We start from the raw sequence: 20,317 nt of genomic DNA on the forward strand, positions 1-20,317 counted from the left end.
CGGGCGGTCGCTGTCCCCGGCCGTCCCCCGGGCCGCGCCACCCGGGGCAGGGCATCGTCCCTGCCTGCGAGCCACAGGTCCGCTCTCGCTACGACAGATTGGCGGGCTCGGGTCGCCCTTCTCTTGCCCGAGGAACCTGCCGCTCAACCACGCCGCGGCAGCGCAGGGTGTGCGCCGCGCACGGGGATTCCCCGCAGGACCAGCGGCGGCCGGGAGTGTCCCCTGAGCGCGCTGCCCCCGCCCGCAGCTCAGGGGTCGCCGAGCAGCGGAGCAGCCGCCCTCAAAATTCCCCGGCCCCGTGGTCCCCAGGCGGCCCCACGCACGGAGGGGAGCGCCCTTAGGCTCGCCTTACCCGGCTGGCGGAGAGGACCTGCCGGTAGCGCTCCTCCTCCGCAGGCAGGGCAGGGAACTGTTGCGTGGAGAGCATGCTCTGGCTGGTGCTGATCCCTCTCCACTTTGGTTGTCCCCCTCACCCTTCTCTACCTCGGTCTCCGAGGAGCCGCCTCCTCCCGCCTCCCGCAGAGACACGCTTGCCGGGCGGGGGGAGTCCCCGCATTTTGTCTTCTCGGCCGACTCTCCCTCCCTCCTCCTCCACCCAATAATAATAAACCTCCGCGAGAAAGAGCCACATCCCCACCCCTTTTGCACACAAGGCTCTACCCCTTTGGGACGCGCTGAGAGACAGCCCACTTGCTAATTTCGCCCTAAAGCCGTCCCTCAGGGACGGCGGATGAAGTGGGCACAGCTTTTGTTCCCCCCCGTTCTCCGCCACCGATCAGGGACGCGTCTTCACGCCGCGTAGGGCTTCAGGTGGCAAGACAAGCCTGGGCCAGGGACGATGTGCGGGCCGAGAACCCCTCGCAGCCCTCACCTTGGCTCGCCGGCGCTTCGCCGGCCCGCCTGGATGAGCACTTGCGGCCGGAGCGATCAGAAGCCAGCACAGCCCATGGACCTACCGGTACTCCCGGCCCCTCGCGTCAAAGCGCAGAGTTCAGAGCGGGGAATGGCAAGCGTGGGTCCGTTCATTCATCAGCGCTTCCCAGGTGGACATCCCTGGGCGCTAGAGAACGTGTCTGCCTTCCGACTGCGCTTCATTTTACGTTACGGTCATGTTTTCATTTTACCCCAGGGACAGAGAGTTTCGTTCGCACAGGGACTGCAACGCTTTCCTCCCTAGCACAGAGGCTCGCTTTTCCCAGCCCATCCTCAGCTCCAAAGAGAGCTGAAAGAGGCGCCGGCACAGCAGAAGCGGAGGGGAAGAGGCTCCGGCGGGAGAAGGCTCTCCCGGAGCCGACGACAGTTTTTTCCAGCTCCTTCCCCGCAGGAGGCTCCGGTCCCGGCCCCCTGGCGACAAGTCCGCCGTGCCCCGTCCCTCCTATCCGAAGAAGCGCTGCGCGGGGGGACAGCGGCGACCCGGGGACACTACATCTGTCCCCGCGCCGGATCAGGCCGTGACCCGCCCCAGCGATCCGGAGCTGGAGGAAGGTGTTGGTTGGTGCAAATATGTTGAAGCAAAGCTCTCAGGCGAAGAGACAAGTGCGACCTGAAGCTGCAAATTACAGAGCAAATGCCCCACCCCCATGAGACATCGGCTTTTAAGACTTGCATTTGATATATTTATCCTCTCTTCCCTGTATCCAAAGATGTCAAGTCTCGGTCTGTGCACATAAGGGAGCTCACAAGCACTATTCAAGAATGATAAAGTCGACAGGACAAAAGGCAAAACAAAAACCAGGACAAAATCAGTGGAAGTGGGTGCTACCAAAACGGAAACAGTTCAGGACCCTTCCAAGAGTCACAAAAATGTCACTGGCACAGCGGCTGGGTTCTGAGATGACATCTGTAAACGAGGAATGCTGCCAGTATTTTACTGTGCATGACTGAGTGCTTCTGAAATGCTATCATTCAAAATGTGAGTTAGAAAACATTTTAAAAAGTGAACAACCACTTCGCCATGAATATGGCTGCTAGCTGTGTCACCACTCTTGGCTATCAGTGAGGGTGATAACCCTCATATATAGACTTTGTTTATATTTCTAAATTTATACATATAATATTCCATATGTTTATATAGAATATATAAATAAGCTAATAAATAAGGTGAACACCTCTTAGCCTTTTTTCCCCCAGCTTCTTTTCCAGATGTCTGTATTTCAATACCATATGATTTAGGCCCTCTTACTTTGAGTGCAAAGTTTATGGTACAGAGACAACGCACTCTGTGCTTCTAGAGTGCCAATGTACTTAAGAGACTTCTCCTCATGGTCCTGCGTTTTTTTAACTAACCAACCAAAGTCTGCTCTGGAGGAAAACAGTGGTTTTGGTTTTAAAACAATTGCACAAAAAATAGGAAAAGCATGGAAAGAGAAACAACAAGAGCATTTATGCAAAATCTTCAAACTGCTTAATGTAAAACAACAAATATTTTGTGCTATAATGCTGATAAAAAGAGGAATCAAACCATAATTTGTTATTCATAACAGTATTATACAGAGATCAGGTAGCCCTAATAATAGGTAGTCAAAAATTCTAATAGAAAATGAAAACTTAAATCTAAGAGGTGCAGGACAAAGCTCAGCTTGACAAAGCCAGCTTGGCCTTGGCTGAAGGATGGCTTCTCTTCAGCTGGAGAACTGTGAATTCCAACCCCCAAGCCAATCTTGACTCCTAATCTCATACTAATTTCCTCTAGCAGGAGAGCCATTGAAATTGCAGTTTCACAACAAGGTTCAGCTTCAGTGTACAGTACACAGAGAAAGCCTAAGCTGAGTTCTGGTTTTGCTGGCAATTTTATCACTTAAATCACTGCATGAGCAACAATTATTTACTCTAAGTAATACTTGGTTGAATTGAGCCACAGTTCCCTCAGAGTACGACTTACTTCTACACAGCTGCGGTTTCACCTTATGACTCAGTTTGATACATCACAGAGCTCATATTCATACACTATCCATACCAGAAACTTGTTTTCCAGTACCATGGCATATGAACATTTTAATGTAGTGTTCAAGGAGTTCATTAATGTCTAACCATTAGTGGAAAAAAGAATATCTCATTATCTTATTATTATTTTGACTTCATTTGATTTTCTCTGATTTTTACCCTCCTTTCCTAGTAAATACAAATCACTACATGTTCTTCATTTCCTAATTCTTTAGAGCAACTGACTGATTTACTTAAATAAGAGCAGACATGAATACGAATTTACATTCATGAAGCAAGAAAAGGGAGTAACTTGAATGCCCATAGATAACAACTGGTAATGGGATGAAACCAAAGCAGAAAAGGGATATCCAAATAAATTACACCAAGGACAGGGTGACACACGAACTGTCCACGCAAGAATGCTCCACCCTAAAGCACACACCAGAGAACAACTGCCACAGATATCAAGCTTCCACTGCCTGGCACAGGAACATTTTTCAGACCCAGCATCTCTGTGCTCTAACCCCACAACACACAAGCTCATCACTCAGAAAAGCTGGCACAGAGCAGATATGTTTTGGAGCCTGAACTACTGAGATGATAAACTCAGTGCTTTAAAGCCACAATCAAGCACAGATGGTTTTATGAACAAATTTTGGGGCTATCTGCATAGTAACATTTCCTTCTCTAGTAGTTACGATCAGCACAAATGTCTAATAACCAGCTATATTTCTCCATAGGAGGCAAAAAAAATCAGCTACTCAGTCCATTCCCATGTTTCATCTTAATCAACTTCCCCAACCCATTTTCACAATTTTGTCAGACCAGTAATATGAAGGAACACGATTACATAATTCCAGCATTAATTCAAGCAGTAAGAACTATCCCAGCCAGAGAAAGGAACAAAAAGCATGTCTAAAACTTCCACTGCAGTGTGTCAGTCTTCATTACCCTGGAGGTTTGCTGCTTCACTACACCAGTTCCTTGAGAACAAACAATTTTTCAAGTTGTTTTTGATACGTTTATTGTCTGACTTGGTTTTTACATTAAATTAACACACACAATGGATTTGATATTGTTACAGGGAACAAACTTGTCCAAGGAGTTTCCAATCCCAAATATACCAACAACTTGTAAGCACCTTGGTTCAGCAGAAGGATAAATGCTCACCAGAATGCATCTGGAATCAGGAAGAGCCCCAGGTTTTTTCATTTTACACATGGCTAAATATTCTCCATGTTAAATCACTGTCAGGCTTCTGTCACTGTAATTTCCCTTCAACAGCAGGTCAGATTATATAATTTGTTTTAATGTATACTTATCAATATTCTTTTTTTTTGGTAAACAGTTAACATCCAAAATATTTCCTCATTACATTATGTAACAGTATGCTACATATAAATTGCTAAAAGAAACCCTATCTACCTTCAGTTCAGTTCTTTTCTAGAATTACCATCTTTCATTAATACTAAATAACAGGTGATTTTATAGGTACCTTTTACTTCAAAGGTTGTTGACAACATGCAGCTCCAACCAAAGAAAGGCAAAAAATTAACTGTAAAAATAATTTCAAGAACCAAGTAGAAAACTAGTGATTTATTAAACTGCAGATTGCTTGAACCCCCACACTTTTTTTAGGCCAAGAAATAAATATCTGGTTCAGCAGGCAGACCAACAGAATGCAGATGGTTGGATAAGATATACAGATATATTTTGAATAAAATTTCAAAAATAGGTATGTCTTGCATATGCAAGGTTCAGGAGAGTTACTAATTCTTTAAGAAAGGAAATATGTCCACACGCATCTGTATGAACAGAATGAATTTTTAAAGATTGCTGTGCTTTCTTATTATAATAAAGATGATCAATGAGAAGCCTTTTCCTCTTCAGCATTTCACACAAATACTACAAAATATGCAGAAAAGAATACTAAGAACTACTTCAAACATAGAACAAGTGTAGTTCATTTTTATAGCTCTCTAGAGAGATATTTCTCGTCTTTGTTGTAGAGGCAAGGATAAACTTTCCACTGTACTTGTTTTAAAGCAAAAGGTAGCAGTAAATAGAAAAAATTAGTTATAGTCATGTAAGATAAAACTCTGTTTCCACAATGGTCTCATTCATGTTGATCTGCATATTTCATCCAGAAAGGTATCTTTTTGTACTTTTGGACAACCCATCACATTTTACTTCAGCTGAACAAAAATATCTCTTCTTTCCCTCTCAGTGAAAAAAGAGTTACTGGCATAAGCAGTCACACAATAGCATTTAAAGAAAACATTATTATATCTGGAATTATCTCCCAGGCATTAATATTATAGAAAAATATTAAAATAACAATATGAAAAATGGTTTATTTCTTATACTAGAAAATAAAATTCAATAGAGATGCAACTTTGCCTGGCTTAATTTCAATTCTACAACTTTAAAGACTAACGGTCTGACACATAACTAATATGCATTTCTAAAAAGTCAACTAAAAAGCCCCATAAAGCACTATAAATTAGCATCAATGCATGTTAAATATTGTCAAGTTTTCCTCACCTCTCTCCTCATTCACCAAACCTCAGTGAAAAATTGATAAGAAACTGATTTTCTCCCTGTATTGTTGATCTATGCAATCAAAAGCTACTGACTTTTTGCAGCTTTTCTGTTTTATTTTCCTGCTGCTGAATCAGAATTACAATTGGGTATATGCTCAAATTAATACCAGGTCCCTTTACAAGTGGGTCAAAATCAACCAAAAGAGCTTCAAGCAAACTGCAATCTTCTCTAGTAATTCACAGAAATGGTCCCATTGCTTTTGCAGGATTTGTGATGAAATTATATGCCTGAATTACAAGGCAACTAATGCCCTTTGGGTTTGCACCTCGTTTTTTTTTCAGGAGCTTGTAATCACTTTGTAGCTACCTGTAATGCTTGAGTATCAGCATAAAATTTCCAGCAGAGGTTTAAAAATTCAGTTTTCTGATTTCTCCCTGCTCCTGAATTTAACTTGCAGTCTCTCAACTGAGACCACATAGCTTCTCTAATAATCCTGAAGCTACATAAAAACCTCTCAATTCTACCAAACAACACTTATAACCTTAAGCGAGGTATTCCAAACTGTCAGTAAGAAAATATTTAAACGTTTAAAAGTTTAGCTAGATAGTTTCTATGTGACTAGCAAGCACCATCCAGATGGTTTCAGAATGACATCTAACTGTATTATGACACTATTCAATTACATTTTCACACACCTGTGCAAATTGCCAACTGTGACATTTATCTATACAAACAGTCAAGTGATACTCTTAAGTTCAATTTTGAATTGTTTTTCTGCTGTTGGCATTTGGGGATAGTGATAAAAAGGCACCCCTGTACTCTGAAACTACTTTACATCCATGTTCAGCCAATGTATCTGTCCACTAAATGAACTTTTCAATTAGTTTGATCTTGAGGAAAGAAGAGCGGAGGTGGGGAAACAATGAAAAAACAAACCTCACAGTCCGCAGTCTGTAAGGGGGCCACTGTATTGTTTGTGATATAGCTGTGATATATTTCCTTTCTCTGAACGAGGCCACAGAATATTCAAGACTAAGTGATCCAAAGTTCCCTGTTAGTTGTCATAATTAAAACTGACATGAAGCACAGAAATTATTTTGTGATACAACATAAAGACCAGCATAAGAACACTAATCTTCAATAAACCACTGAACTGATTTTACAGGAAACATATATTCAATAAAGCATTTTATACCAAACTATTCTTAATATTATGAAATGGAGACAAGGAAAAGTAACACTACTAATAGAGGAGATGTTAACAGATCTCAGTCAGACAAACTATCAGCACTTCAGTGTAGATTAAAATCTACTATTACTTTCAGTGTCTGAGTTCAGTTTCGTGCTGTGTATGTAGTACACAAAAGGTGACACTTCTTCCCTCCTCTGCACTTTTCTTGGCAAATAGTATACACGCATAATCTATGCATATTAAGTTCTGTTACACACAGATTGACATTCTAGGAATAATAGCTACCTAAAGTCCAACTGAGGTATATTAAATATTAAGATGTTTTCAGCCATTGTAGACCATGAGCCATGCAACCATCACAACAGCAACTCCAAACACTGGCAACATAATGAGGTTCTTGTATTTTTGCCACAATGATGGTTCAACTTCTACTTCGTCTTTTCTTCTCTTATTCTTTCTTCGCCCTTTTAATCTGTTTTCGAAAGCTTCCAGCTCAGCCTAAATGAAGAGAACCACAAGTAGTTGACATTTTTGTCAGAATTAAAAATAAGGAAATTTTAAATAACATTCCAAAAAAACATTTAATAAAAGTAACTGTCAGCCAATGGAAGTTATACATCTCTTACAGATTAGACAGTAGGACTACGTCCCAGTTACAAAGCACTTCCCTTTCAAGCATTAAACTATTGTTTAATTTCCTATAAAACACGCTGCCAAAAATGCAGCCAACTGAAGTTTTATATTCGATTTTCAACTCAGGTTGAATATAGTAGGCTAACGTGAGATTGTTATTTCCATGAAATATGCTAAAAATACATTATTTTTTGTATTAAAAAACACACGTATTTAAGCTATTATAATAACATAATAAGAGCACAGGCTGAAATCTTCAAAGACCTCCTCCAGTAATAAGGATGCACTCTGCTAAAGATAAATAAAAACATAAATAACTAAAAATCTATCATATTTCCCTCAATTCTCTACATTTGCATGCTTAGCTAAATTTTAGATAATAGCTATTGTGCATCTTAGACATGCACAAAAATATTTGATTTGCTAAGTGTTAAAACTTAACATTTAGTCACTCATATGACTGTAGGTGGTATATAGTGTCCTTCAATAGGAAGCATATGCCCTTAGGCTCAAAAAAGAAGCAGAGCAATTTCAGAAATAAGAAGAATGCTAGGCTTCCAACCCAGAATGGTAGTTTCAGGGTCTCGTCTGGAATAAACAATAGGATCCTCTGATCCCTGTTCCTCATTGCCCTCCACATTCTTTTAAAAGAGCACCAAGAGAATACAGACAAAACTGATTTTAGGGAACAAAGCTGCAGTAAAACTCGAACTAGGCAGCCTAGAATAAAGAGTGAAGACTGGTATGAAACTCCAATGAGAAGCCTTTTAATTGCTAGGCAGATCAGAAAAGACGCTCTAAAGGAGATCTGAGACAGACTAAAACCAGAAAAGGTCCGACAATTACCTGGATTTTTGAGTCAAGTTGTCAGCTGCTAGAGAAAGCATGGGACAAGGTGCTAGGGAGCAGAGAAGCTAGATGAAGTAAAATGGATAAGTGGTGGGAGCAACAGAGCGCAGCAAGCCGGGACTGGCTGGGCAAAAGACACAAGACTGAGCTGAAGCAGAGGAAACATGGACAGTGAACAGACACAAAGCTTGGCCATGAGAGGAAATAAATCTACAAGACTACTACTACTACAGTGCTGCCAGGAAGAGGGACTAAGACAGTAAGGTAAGTGCTTTAAAGAAACAAGAATAAGACTGTTTTGGAAATGCACAGAGTAGTAGTCCAGTAAATAAAATTTTCTCTTGAAACTCAAGATGATTGCCTGATATTTGGTCTTCCTTCCCTGACAGCAAATATTTTTCAGTTTCACAAAGCAGCTCTTACTTCCTTTCCTGTACCAGATACCACTTAGCAGGAGGAGACCCATTTTGATGTGTATTCCTTTGTACCTAATAAAGGCAGAAATTGTTGGCTCTTCTCTGACGATATGGCAGGAAACTTCAGACAAAGTCACACAGCCTATTTGAAACAAGATTACTTTCAACTAGCTAATCCTCCTTTAGAAAAGCAAAGTATTTTAATGAAACAGTTTTTCAAAATCCAAAATCTGGAGGCAAGGGCAGAGTTCTTAAGGTTTTATAGATAACATGACAGTATTTCACGTTACACAGACACTAAATAAAATTTGGGGCTTCTATAGTTATATACTTGTGATCTGTAAGTTTTAAAAACAGAGTGCTTTGTGAATTGCAGCAATTTGAATTAAAATACAGGGCTCGAACAATTATATAACAGGCACTGCATTGCTTTCTCAGTGAACTTTATAAAAACCTGGCTAAAAATAAATACATCATAAAAAACCAAAACACAGAATGAAAAAGGATTCCTAGGCAAAGAATATGAGAGAAAACTCATCACTATCCTTGAAAAGCTACCTACAGATTTTATGTAACTGTCTTCATTCCCAAAGTGTCACCTTAATGATCTCTGAAAAATAAAGTAATGGTTGTGTCCAGTCTTCAAACTATACTTAACTTTTCAAGCTAAACAAGCTTAGAATTTTTATTTAGAGTAAGAACCCAAGTTCTTTGTATATAGACATATTAAAAGTAAAATGATATGCATTTATTTAAACTGTATGCCCAGTATATGGTATATAAACTGTATATGATGCCAGATAATGTCTAGTTTAGTGTTGCTCAGGCACTGGATTTTGCTCTTTCATGTGTTATTCTCTATATTCTTCCTGCATTGAAAGGAGTAACATTCTCATGGGACAATGCAGCTACCTGAATGCAAATAACAATGACTATGCAGCCATAAAGTGTATATTCTGAAAGCGAGGATATATTTTTATTTACAGGGACAGGCATGACTGACTTTTGTACTTTCTAAGGATCTGTTAAAAAATTTTCTTTCTACAAAACAAAAGGAAACAAAATCTTTCATAACCTAGACTTCGGGTTTGAGACCCTGACTTTCAGTATTGAAACAGTTAGCTAGAAACCAAATCTTTTACACTACAGAGGGACATAGAGAGCACTGATCTTTTTTCCACCTCTAGCAATCGCAAAAATCCTGGCCTCACAGGGTGCCTGTGAATTAGAAGCAGAGGGAAAGTTTGGCTGCTAGGGCCATGACGAGAAGCCTAACCAAGCCATCTCTCTTCCACTAAGAGACAAGTGATTCCATCTGTAAATGGCATTAGCAAAAGCTGCTACCAAATATAGCAAATACCAAAATACAAATGTGCCTTACCAGAGCACTAACTAGTTTGTATATAAAAGATTTATTAAAGTATTACTCAAAATAGGTTTTAAGAAACTGTGACTAACAGATGAACAGTTTCTATAAAGATGTGCTAATGAGTTCAGGAAGGTGGTACAAGGTACAAACTTCTGTCAGAAGGGAGTATACTCAAAAATATGCTTAGTGTGACCTAACACCCTACAACAGTAACATCCTCCAATTTGCATCACCAGACGGCAGATTATGAGATCAAACTGGAAAGGAACCAATGCTAGATAAAAAGTCTTCAGCAGTTGAGGTTAGTACTTGTGTGCAGTTCTAGAGCCTATTTATTAGTTACTGTTATCCTTTTTTTTTTGTAAATTGGTTTTGTCCCTTTTTTCTTTTACTGTTGTCCTAACGTTTCCTAATGTGCTGTAGTAACTAGCCACTCTTAACTAACCTTTTAATAAGCTTGATTATGTATAGTTGAAGTTTTCTATGCTGCATCCATCACAAAACACACACACAGGAGCAGTTGCCATATATTGCGCAAAGGTACTGTTGGGCTGAAACTGTGAGACTCCTGTGAATGTACAAGCAGAATGCAATGGTGGTGTGACTGCAGAGAGAAACAATCACTGCTGCAGAATCCAGCCAAAATGATGTTGCACAATATGCTGCTGGAGTGAATCTGCTACAGTTTCAGTGGAGCCTCATTACTGAGACTTTACTAGACAGATTATAGTAAGTGATTTTGCAGCAGAAATCATTAGTAAATGGGTGGGATGCCTTCTGGAATGCATGAAACACTCGGTACAAGACAAACACCAGCAAGTTTGAATTTCTAGCTTTAAAACTGTATGCATATTTTTTACATGTGAAAGTGTCCATTAGCACACTTCAGTACTTAGCTTCCAGAACCATCAGGTACAGATTTCCTCTACCTAACAATATGTTTCAGACATCTATGTGCAACCTATGCTTCCTGACCTATGTGCTAGAACTAACATTTCCAGGGTCAGCTTAGAGAAGAAGAGTTAGATGAACTGTTTATGAGTTATATGAAGGAATATGTGATCAACACTGTAGACAGTTGAGGTATGAATGTTGCAATAAACATTGCAAGATGATCACAAAACAGTGCCTGGTCCCCTAGACAATTGGTGCATAACTCCATGCTTTTCTTGTACGATGAGTAGACACACTCCCCTTTGAAAAGCAAAAGTAGGCCTTGCTAGAGCATTGCTTGGTAGACATAATGCTTTAATTAACTGCCTAGAGAAATATCGAAGTATGCATAACAGAAGCTGCGGTCCAGAGAGAAACTGTCTATCCTAACAAGATTGGGAAAATGGCATGAAAAGATTGGATCTGTGAGTAAGCCTCCCTTGCCCCCTTTCAAGCAGGGAGCAAGCCAGTGCCCTGTGATAAAAACAGAGTGACATGCATGTGAAAACACAAGTATAACCCAAACACATAAATGTTGTGACAATTGAGTAAAAGGAGTCAGAAAACACACACTGGAGTTGGAATATGATTTGGTGTCAAACGCTCACTCAGGCACACACGCATGAACTGGCTGGAAGGCCAGTTACAGACTCCAAATGACAAACCTGACCTAGCCATCACCACCAACGAGCTTACAGTGTTTGCCTGAAATATGATTAGTATCAGCATCTCCTGGAAGCTGGCACAGAAGCTTTGTGGATTACAATGCGGACCACATACCCTCCCCACCAACAGCAATTACAATGAATACACATTTCCCCCCCAGCCCCTCGCCTCAGAGACCTTGAAAGACATAGACTCATTTAGCTGTCCTTGCTCCTTTATGATGGGAGGGAGAAGAGGAGCTTCACCCAATATTTAAATCTCTTCAGAGGCTATTCAGCATTCTCTGGGTGTTTACGAAGTATAAAATGTTTGATTAAAATAAAGAGTACTTAGTATTTTAAAAATAAACATTTTACATAAAATTACGAAAATTGTTTGGGAAACCTGGCCTTTTAATCATTGTAAATAATTTACAGCACAGAGAGAACAGTAACACCTGACAGGAATGACTATGCTTATGACATTACAAACTATGCATATTTAGTTGCATATAAATTAAGTTTTTTACTAACAAGAACAAGGTGAGGAGGATGTGGGTGAGGAAGAAAAAAAGGTTGATACCTGTTGTCTTCGCTTCTCTTCTTCAATAGCAGCTTTGGCTTCTGCCTCTTTTATCTGTCCAGACACACAAAGTGATAAGCAACTGCTGTAAACAGGAACTAAATCTATTTTCTTATGGAGTCATAATTACTCCTATAGAATGATTCTCAGCAAAAGGATGCAATCATGTGATGCTCCATCATGTGAGCTCTTAACTTACTGAGATGACAAAATATTCTTGGAAAAAGCTGTATCATCTCACATTTGAAAAACACGGAACATATAATGGGTGCAAAAGGTTGTAAATTGAACTTCTGACTTAAACTTGGCAAGCTGAACCAACAAATATAAAACCTTAAAATAAGAGTTTGTTTACTATCAACTGGCAGAATTCCTAAAGACAGTAATTCTAAGTTTTCAGCAACTTTATCCTCAATTCAGTACACCTCGCACATACAGATAATTCCTATGTATGTATATAATTTACACACACGTATTTCAGTCCAAGTACTCTAAATATTCCCTGACTACTAGAGCAAAATTAAACCTCTATATTTGTAAATAATACAACAAGTATTGGATAATGCATAACAAAACTGCTTTAAAGCTCTTGGTGTAATACAAACCAAATGTAATTAAAAACGTTCCACTATCAAAGAGTCATATGAAAAGAAGTCATGGGAGTTAGAATCGATAATTCTACAGAAATATTTTGCAGTGTTCAAGGAAGTAAATTAAATGCTACAAAGTATTAAGAAAAAATGGTACAGAAGAAACATCAGTATGTAAACACCATGCTCTTGAATCTTAGCTCCTGCATTCAGTTTTGGTCCAGCAATAACAAAAGAATGTGAAGCCTGAACATATACAAAAGATAACAGGATGGAGTGGCTTCCATATAAAGAGATGCAAAACTAGGATTTATCGGGTGACTAACAGGACACCAAATCCTGAATAGTGTAAAGATGCCAAATAGGGATAAAATATCAGTAATTATTTTTCATAAAGCAAAGGCATAAAATGAAATTACCAGGAGGTTGGCTCACAACAGAGGGAAGTATTCTACTCCCACAGAGTATCTGGCTAAATCTAAAATTTCAGTGTACAGGACGTTTATAGATGCCAAAAAAACAACCAAGCCTGCTAATAGGAGATAAATCCAACAAAGACCAAGAGACAAGAGGACAGCATCTCACTCTCTTAAATCCCCACTGTCAGAGATCACTAAGTAATAGTAGTAACAGAAAGAGTATATGGGGGAAGTTTATGTGTCTGCCTTCTTGAATACATTTTTGGGCCTTTTTTGGACCACCGAATCACTATCTCAGAAAAGTTAGATGTAAAATCTATTAATAGTCCATGCTTTAGCAAACTGTAGCTCAGTGTGCACTGAGGGAAGGGTCAATAGAATAGTCCTATTTGCAGGTTTTCAGACAAATGTTTAAATTACTAAACACTGTATTAAATAAAAGCATTATTGAGAATTTCATTAATCTAGGCACAATGACAGAGTCCCTTTAGAAAAGTGCATAGAAGAGGTTTTCAGACATGCACATCTGAAATCTGAAAGTCTGGTGTGCAAAAAAACTACACAACTAGCCTCCTGGTATTTCACTGCCATCTAATGGCAAAATTTCAGCTACAAAAGAAAAAGCAACCCACAAATGTGGAAAAAAAGGCAACAGAAAACTTCTTTTTACACTGATGTGGTCACATTTGTAGAAGATACATAGGTATAACATACATTGGTAGAGGGAACCTTAACCATTATAATCACAGTATAGAAAAACATTTCTATAACTATTTCTTTAATAAAATGTACAGTAAAAGATACAACTCCTCGGAAGTGCATACTCACTAAGTGCTAGACATGAAAAGTTTTATTAAGAGGTAATGCACTTTGTTTTCAGAAATTCATGTTTGTTTTGCAATTGTGCAAACTAATTTATCTCTGTAAATGTCTGGAGTTTTTAAAAGATTTTTTTCCAGTCTGGACATGTTAAAAAGTAATAGACACAATAAACTACTTTTGTCAAGTGTTTTACTATCACTGAACATCATTCATTCTCAGTGAAAGAGGAAAGAATCAGTTTCCACAAATTAAAAAGAAAAAAAATTAAAAAGAAAAAAAAACCAAAAAACAGAATACTGTTTAAAATAGTATTTCATTGAGCTAATTAAGTGTTCACAAATGCAAGTCTGAAAAAAATAGCTGCTATTCAACACCACATCCACTTATGTTGTAGTTTTTGCTGGTATTGCCTTGAAAAATAATTGTATTCATTTTTTCTACTTTTCTTGAAGCACTGAGAAGAAATTATAGCTACAACGGATACATTACCTCAGATGCTTTCCGCTTCATTTCCTTGCATAACGCATCGCATTCCAGTGAAACTTGGCCTTCTTGTATCTTGCTGCACTGTATTTCCTGTTAAGAATAATTTGTCTTTTATACTCATTTTCCTAGATAAAAATTTAGCTATAATGTTCATTTCTTTATGTCTCATTTGTTTGCCTGAGACAAAATAAGATAATTTTCTGGACCTCTGGCAGAATGAGTTCCCATTCAGAGCCTTAGTCATTTCATATACGTTTCTCTTAACTGGTTCAGATTACAGGGCAAGGTCTGGTCATAGCAGGCAAAAAAATTAGGTAATTCTCAGTCACACATTCTCCACTTCTCCTAATATTGAAGCAATTAAAAAAAAAAAAAAAGGGGGGTTATCTGTAAGCAGAGACTGATCCATTTTAAGCACTTATTCTGTACATGTCATCCTTTCCCCTGCTCAACTACCCCATCTGCAAGACTTCAGGATGCACAAGACATATCTTGGAGAAGCCTCAGAATTCTAGGGAAGTGCAACCTGTTTGGAACACTTGGAAGTTAAATGAGTCCTTTTCCTTAAGCCAGATTATGGGGTTTTTTCCATCAAGATATAATTATTTGTCAAGACTTCTCAAGACTTTTCCCTCATAATAATATATAGTTATAGTAAACTTGTTTCATTACTTTGTTCTTATCTTTGTTAGAAACTGAGGGTGCTGATGGCTGTACTTGCTTTTAAGTTTACAGGGAACCTTAAACTGATAACATCAGTTCCCATTTCACAACATCTGTACTAGTTCCAATTTATATGAACTTTCCCAGTATCACCAGAGAAATATAATTTGTTTTCCTCAAATCACTCCAGGTCATCTGACTGGTCTTCCCATGAAGCTACAAAAATTGAAATGTGCTTGAAAACAAAGCTATTGTAAGTCAGGCAGCCATCATTTGCTAGAATTAACAAGATTTTATATTCTCCAGTGAATCTTCTGATATAGTAGCCTAGATCTTCAGCTGATTTGAACTGTTACAGATCTACTAGAGTAACTGGGTCTATTCTAATCTGCACCATCCACAAAAGTCATCCACACAAGACTAGGAACATGTAAAAAAATATGTACATCCTTCTCAAATTGCAACTTAAAGATTTACCTTTTTCAGTCTCTTACAGAGACATCGGAGTTTAACCTTCTGGCTGCAGTTCAGAGGACAGCTACCTGAATGACAAATCTCTTTACATCGGTGACCACAGGGCAACTATAAAAAACAAACCACACAAATTAAACTCCCACACAAATAAAATGTTTGCTTGTTATTTATTGTATTTCAGTTCCAGAAAAATAATTTTTCTTCTATTGGCACACCTTGATTAAAAAACAATTTCTCCTTTCACATGTTTCAAGAGCAGTCACCTCTACAGCAATGTATACAACAATTACCCTAGCTATCTGTATGTTGGGGGAATACAAATAGATGAAGTAAAAAACCCCTGAAAACTGAACTTAACTATACTGTAGCTACTTGTAGATTAGACAGAGTAATAAAAGAAAAAGGAAAGAATCAGAAACAAAAACACTGCAAAAGAAATTCTGCATGCAAGAATAATCTGATGCATAATTAAAATACAGGTCATCAATATTCTTATCATGTCCAAAATTTCACAAAATCCTCCATTTCTGCATTTGGCAGATTATCCCATTTCTGCCATCTGAGAGATAAAGACTTCTTTTACTGCCAGTACAATTTTTAGCACTTATAAAGAAAATATTATCATTCAATAATGGTATTAAGAATTGAGTTAATAATTTAAATATGTTGATTGACAAGAATGTAGCAGTGCTCCCAGCATTATATTAGATAAAACACATCAAGAAAATAAGCAGATTTTTTTCTCTGTTAAGGACTTTACTGAAAATATTCCTTGCTCATACACATGCCCATAAGAAATCTTCATAATAATAATTTTTCATTTTCAATTACCTAACCCAATACTGTTTATAATTGAAGGTGGAACCTCACAGGACATATCTAAGCAACTGATTTACAGAGATAGCATTAGACAGTGTTCTTCATTAAAAGTGAAATTTCACCTCCTCGCTGTCATCAAGAGATTAACAGAACCTGGAAAATGCTATAAAGCATACATTTTTGAGATACAGTTTTTCACATTCATTAAAAATTGAAAATGTATACCTACTACATCGCTTCATCCACAAGAATGAGAATACTACATAATTATGAAACTCAGGTGTATAAACCTTGATTAGTAAATCTGGAATCTCAGAAGTCCACAGGAACTGGCTCAACATCTGAGCTAGCATCATGAAACACATACCAAAACAGAACATGAAACTTTCCAACTAAAAATTATGGAACAGACATCCATGTTTTTATGTCCATGACAGTCACAAACTATTATTACATTGACAGATACTTTGTGGTTTAGGCTCAGGTTTTTAGTCATTGTTTCAGCACATTTCATACAGGCTTAGAAGCAACATCCAAGTCACCATGCTCAGTCCTGAAGTTAAGTCTTCCTACAGGCAGGCACCTTCTATGATCCTTCCAGGACTGGATGAAGTCTTACCATGAAAACAGTTCCCCTTCTGACCCCATTCTACCGTTTTGCTAAGGAGACTGCTCCAGGAGCTCACCAAAACATGCAAGAGTTTTTTAAATTTCTTAGATTTGTTCTAGCCAGTCTAAGCCCCTTAGTTCTTATCCTCATATTGAAGTATTTCTCTACTGTCCTTTCATAAAAGGCTCTTTATGTACACAGTATTCCCTTCATCGAATTTCAACCAGCTAAAGTCAATGTTTCTTGACTACATAGCCAGAACTGCATGTAATATTCCAAATGACATCTCAGTAGGAAGGACTTTGTACAATGCCCTAATTGCACCTCATTTTTTTTATTAGAGTATCTTCCTCAATACATCTTGGCCTCTCATTTGCATCTGTCTCCAGCTACTCATGCTGTGACAGTAAGAATTTCTGTTGTTTCCTGGGAACTTACTATTAGCTTCACATGCATGGTCTAACTCATTGTTTTTCTATATCATGCCCCAAATACATGTGTTCTGCAGATGCGCTTCCTCAATTCTCACATACTGACAACCCTGTACAGATTTCATCAGAAAATTGCAATGTTCATTTGGTGACAAGGTCATTACTGAAAACAATGAAAGGTCAACTGTCAGTTCAGTCCATGGGAAACCTTCCTTATTGTTAATATCTCTTGCTCTAACTTTTGCTTTAGTTTTGTTGTTGTTTTGGAGTTTTGGGGGGGGTTCAAAAAAAAATAATCGAATACAGACAGTTGTTTTCTTTAGCCCACCTTCATCCTTGTATGAAACCTCTCCTATATCTGAACTAGATATTTACTGAGTAGCATTGACTCACTTGCTCTGCTGAAGCCTCACATAGCAGATCTAATCTATTAGCTTTATCTGAGGGAAAAATATATAAATTGGTCACCTTATCAAAGAAGGAATTTAGCTTTCTTTCAGGTACAACTGATCATCAGCAAATATTTTTGCCTGAAATAAATTATTTTGCCTCATTTTGGAAAAACGAGGGAAGAAACTTGTCTTTAAGCCTTGTATGCCACCGAAGTCAGAGTACCAGCCAGAACATGGAGCCTGCTCACTAGTGACCACAATCTCTGCAAAACCAATTTACTACTGCATGACCTCTGTGCAGTAGGAGGGCCCTTCTCCTGGCTCTCTAAGAGAATCATACACAATAACTCAATCTAGTCTCACCTGCAAGTCATCTTAAACTGGCCAGAACAAGCCATGGCTAGAACTATTACTTCCAGATTACTCTTCTGTTCTCATTAGGCACATTTTCATTAATAGTGGCAAAGCCCAAACAAACAGTCTTATGAATGATGTCAGAGCTGCAAATCCAAGATAGTAGCCCTCATCTCAACCTCCAGGTATTACTACACCATTAGAGCAAAATTTGCATAGGCAGATGTTTAAGCCAATACCAAAACACAAAGGTACACATTTAGTTCCCTTCATAGAGCTACACAGTTCACATCCACAGGGATGCAAGACAAGAATGAAGCTGGCAGAGAAACTTTTTTTTTACTCCCTCCAATGCAAAACCAACATTAAAAAAATATCAAGAGAAGCAGTAAAATGCGTAGCAAAATAACATTTACCCATGATCTCAGAAAACAAAAGCAATCATTCTGCTGCTTCTGCTGGATAAAAAAATGTAATGGGAAAGGATTTTTTTTTTGCTTGTTTTTAAATTCCATGCTGAACCACTTGGTGCTAAAACAAGAAAGTGTGTACCCCTTTAGATCCTTTTCTACTGTACAAGATGTCTTGTCAATAGCTTGTGGACTACAGGCAAAAAAGAACAGGCTTTATGTTTGCTATGGCAAGGCCTTTAAAAGAAGGGATTTAATCCACTGAAAATAAAAGCTCTGAAAAGAAACCCAAAAAATATCCTACAAGTATTTTCCCCATAGCCAATGCATTTAAATCTTAACATTATATCTGATGATGGTAAAACCCATCAATATTTATGGAGGTTTAACTGATCTCTGACAGAAGGTAATAAATACAACCTGTTAATACACATCTGATAATAAAGAAAATAACCTGCTAGTAAAGAAAACAGCACTTTTGAGCCACAATCCCAAAAGGTAAGTACAAAAGACAATTTTACAACTTCCAAACAAAGACCAAATTAAATTTTTGCAACCCACACACATCTGCAAGGTGGGTTTATGACATTAAATTTTATTTCCAGAATGCCTCATTAATTTATTAAAAAAACCTAAAAGATATGCATACTCCTAAAATTTAGAGAATCATAGAATCGTTAAGGGTGTAAAAGGCCTTTAAGACCACTGAGTCCAACCCTTTACCTGACACTACCAAGTTCACCACTGAATGATGTCCCCAGGTGCCACATCCACATATTTTTTTGGTACACTTCCAGGGATGGTGACTCCACCATTTCCCTGGGCAGCCTACTCCAGTGCCTGACCACCCATTCAGTGAAGATATTTTCCCAGGTATCCAATTGAAACCTCCCCCAGCACAACTTGAGGCTGTTTCCCTCTTGTCCTGTCACTTATTACTTGTGAGAAGAAACTGGACCCCCACCTGCTACAACCTCCTTTCAGGTAATTGTAGACAGTGACGAGGTCCCCCCTGAGCCTTGTTTTCTCCAGCTCCCTCAACCACTCCTCATATAACTTGTGTTCCAGACCCTTCACCAGCTTCACTGCCCATCTCTGGACACGCTCCAGCACCTCAATGTCCTTCTTGTAGTAAGGGACCCAAAACTGAACACAGGATTCAAGGTGCAACCTCAACAGTGCCAACTACAGGGGAAGAAATTACATCGTCTCTACTGCACCATGATGTTAAAATAAATTTATCACAATGGGGTCCCATATTTCATGCCTAGACAGTAGCAAAGTGCACAGTAAAAGTACAAAGTATGGCTATTTTGTTAAGAAATACTAACTACACAGAATAAAGTGTTAAACACAGATTCACAAACACTGACAGCAATACATAAGCAATGAAAACTGACAGACTTAAAATTTCTATGTAAGAATTGTCACAAAACACCTGCAAGCATGATCATAAGAATTTAATCACCCCGACTAAAAAAAATTAAATTTCCTTCAACAGGATATTTTGTTATTGTTACCAAACAAGAGAATTAACTTTTTAATTAAAGGATCATCTAACAGCTGTGGTATTATCAAAGACACCGCTTCTCCCTAAAGCAGAAAGAAAATGCGGGCTCTGTATTATATAATGCTACGAGTCACTTTTATAGTTTTATATTGCCATAGCCAAAACAAAAGTATGAAAACTTTCAAGATTTTCAAGTTCTTGTAGTATTTTTTTCAAGGCACCAGACAATAAAATTGCTTTTCTTTATCC

At 38.5% G+C, this 20,317-nt stretch overlaps 2 protein-coding genes across 4 annotated transcripts in view; both read right to left on the bottom strand.

The window, feature by feature from the left end:
• The window catches only part of CORIN (corin, serine peptidase), a 121,799-nt gene extending 121,267 nt beyond the window's left edge, over positions 1-532 (bottom strand). For 2 of the 3 annotated variants that reach the window (XM_027717710.2, XM_027717708.2), the window contains exon 1: positions 353-532. In XM_027717710.2, coding sequence (XP_027573511.1) covers positions 353-427 — 75 coding nt within the window. In that variant the 5' untranslated portion in view covers positions 428-532. The remainder of the gene's footprint in view (positions 1-352) is intronic. The other variant, XM_039385026.1, reaches the window with a different exon arrangement.
• A 3,391-nt stretch (positions 533-3,923) lies between these two features.
• The window catches only part of NFXL1 (nuclear transcription factor, X-box binding like 1), a 47,016-nt gene continuing 30,622 nt past the window's right edge, over positions 3,924-20,317 (bottom strand). Inside the window, exons 19-22 of the mRNA XM_027717725.2 lie at positions 15,546-15,650; positions 14,409-14,495; positions 12,089-12,142; positions 3,924-7,159 (exon numbers count right to left, since the gene is read on the bottom strand). Coding sequence (XP_027573526.2) covers positions 6,986-7,159; positions 12,089-12,142; positions 14,409-14,495; positions 15,546-15,650 — 420 coding nt within the window. The 3' untranslated portion in view covers positions 3,924-6,985. The remainder of the gene's footprint in view (positions 7,160-12,088; positions 12,143-14,408; positions 14,496-15,545; positions 15,651-20,317) is intronic.

The sequence above is a fragment of the Pipra filicauda genome, unplaced genomic scaffold, assembly GCF_003945595.2.
Source record: "Pipra filicauda isolate LSUMZ 115617 unplaced genomic scaffold, ASM394559v2 scaffold116_size3395265_pilon, whole genome shotgun sequence".
Classification (NCBI taxonomy): Eukaryota; Metazoa; Chordata; class Aves; order Passeriformes; family Pipridae; genus Pipra; species Pipra filicauda.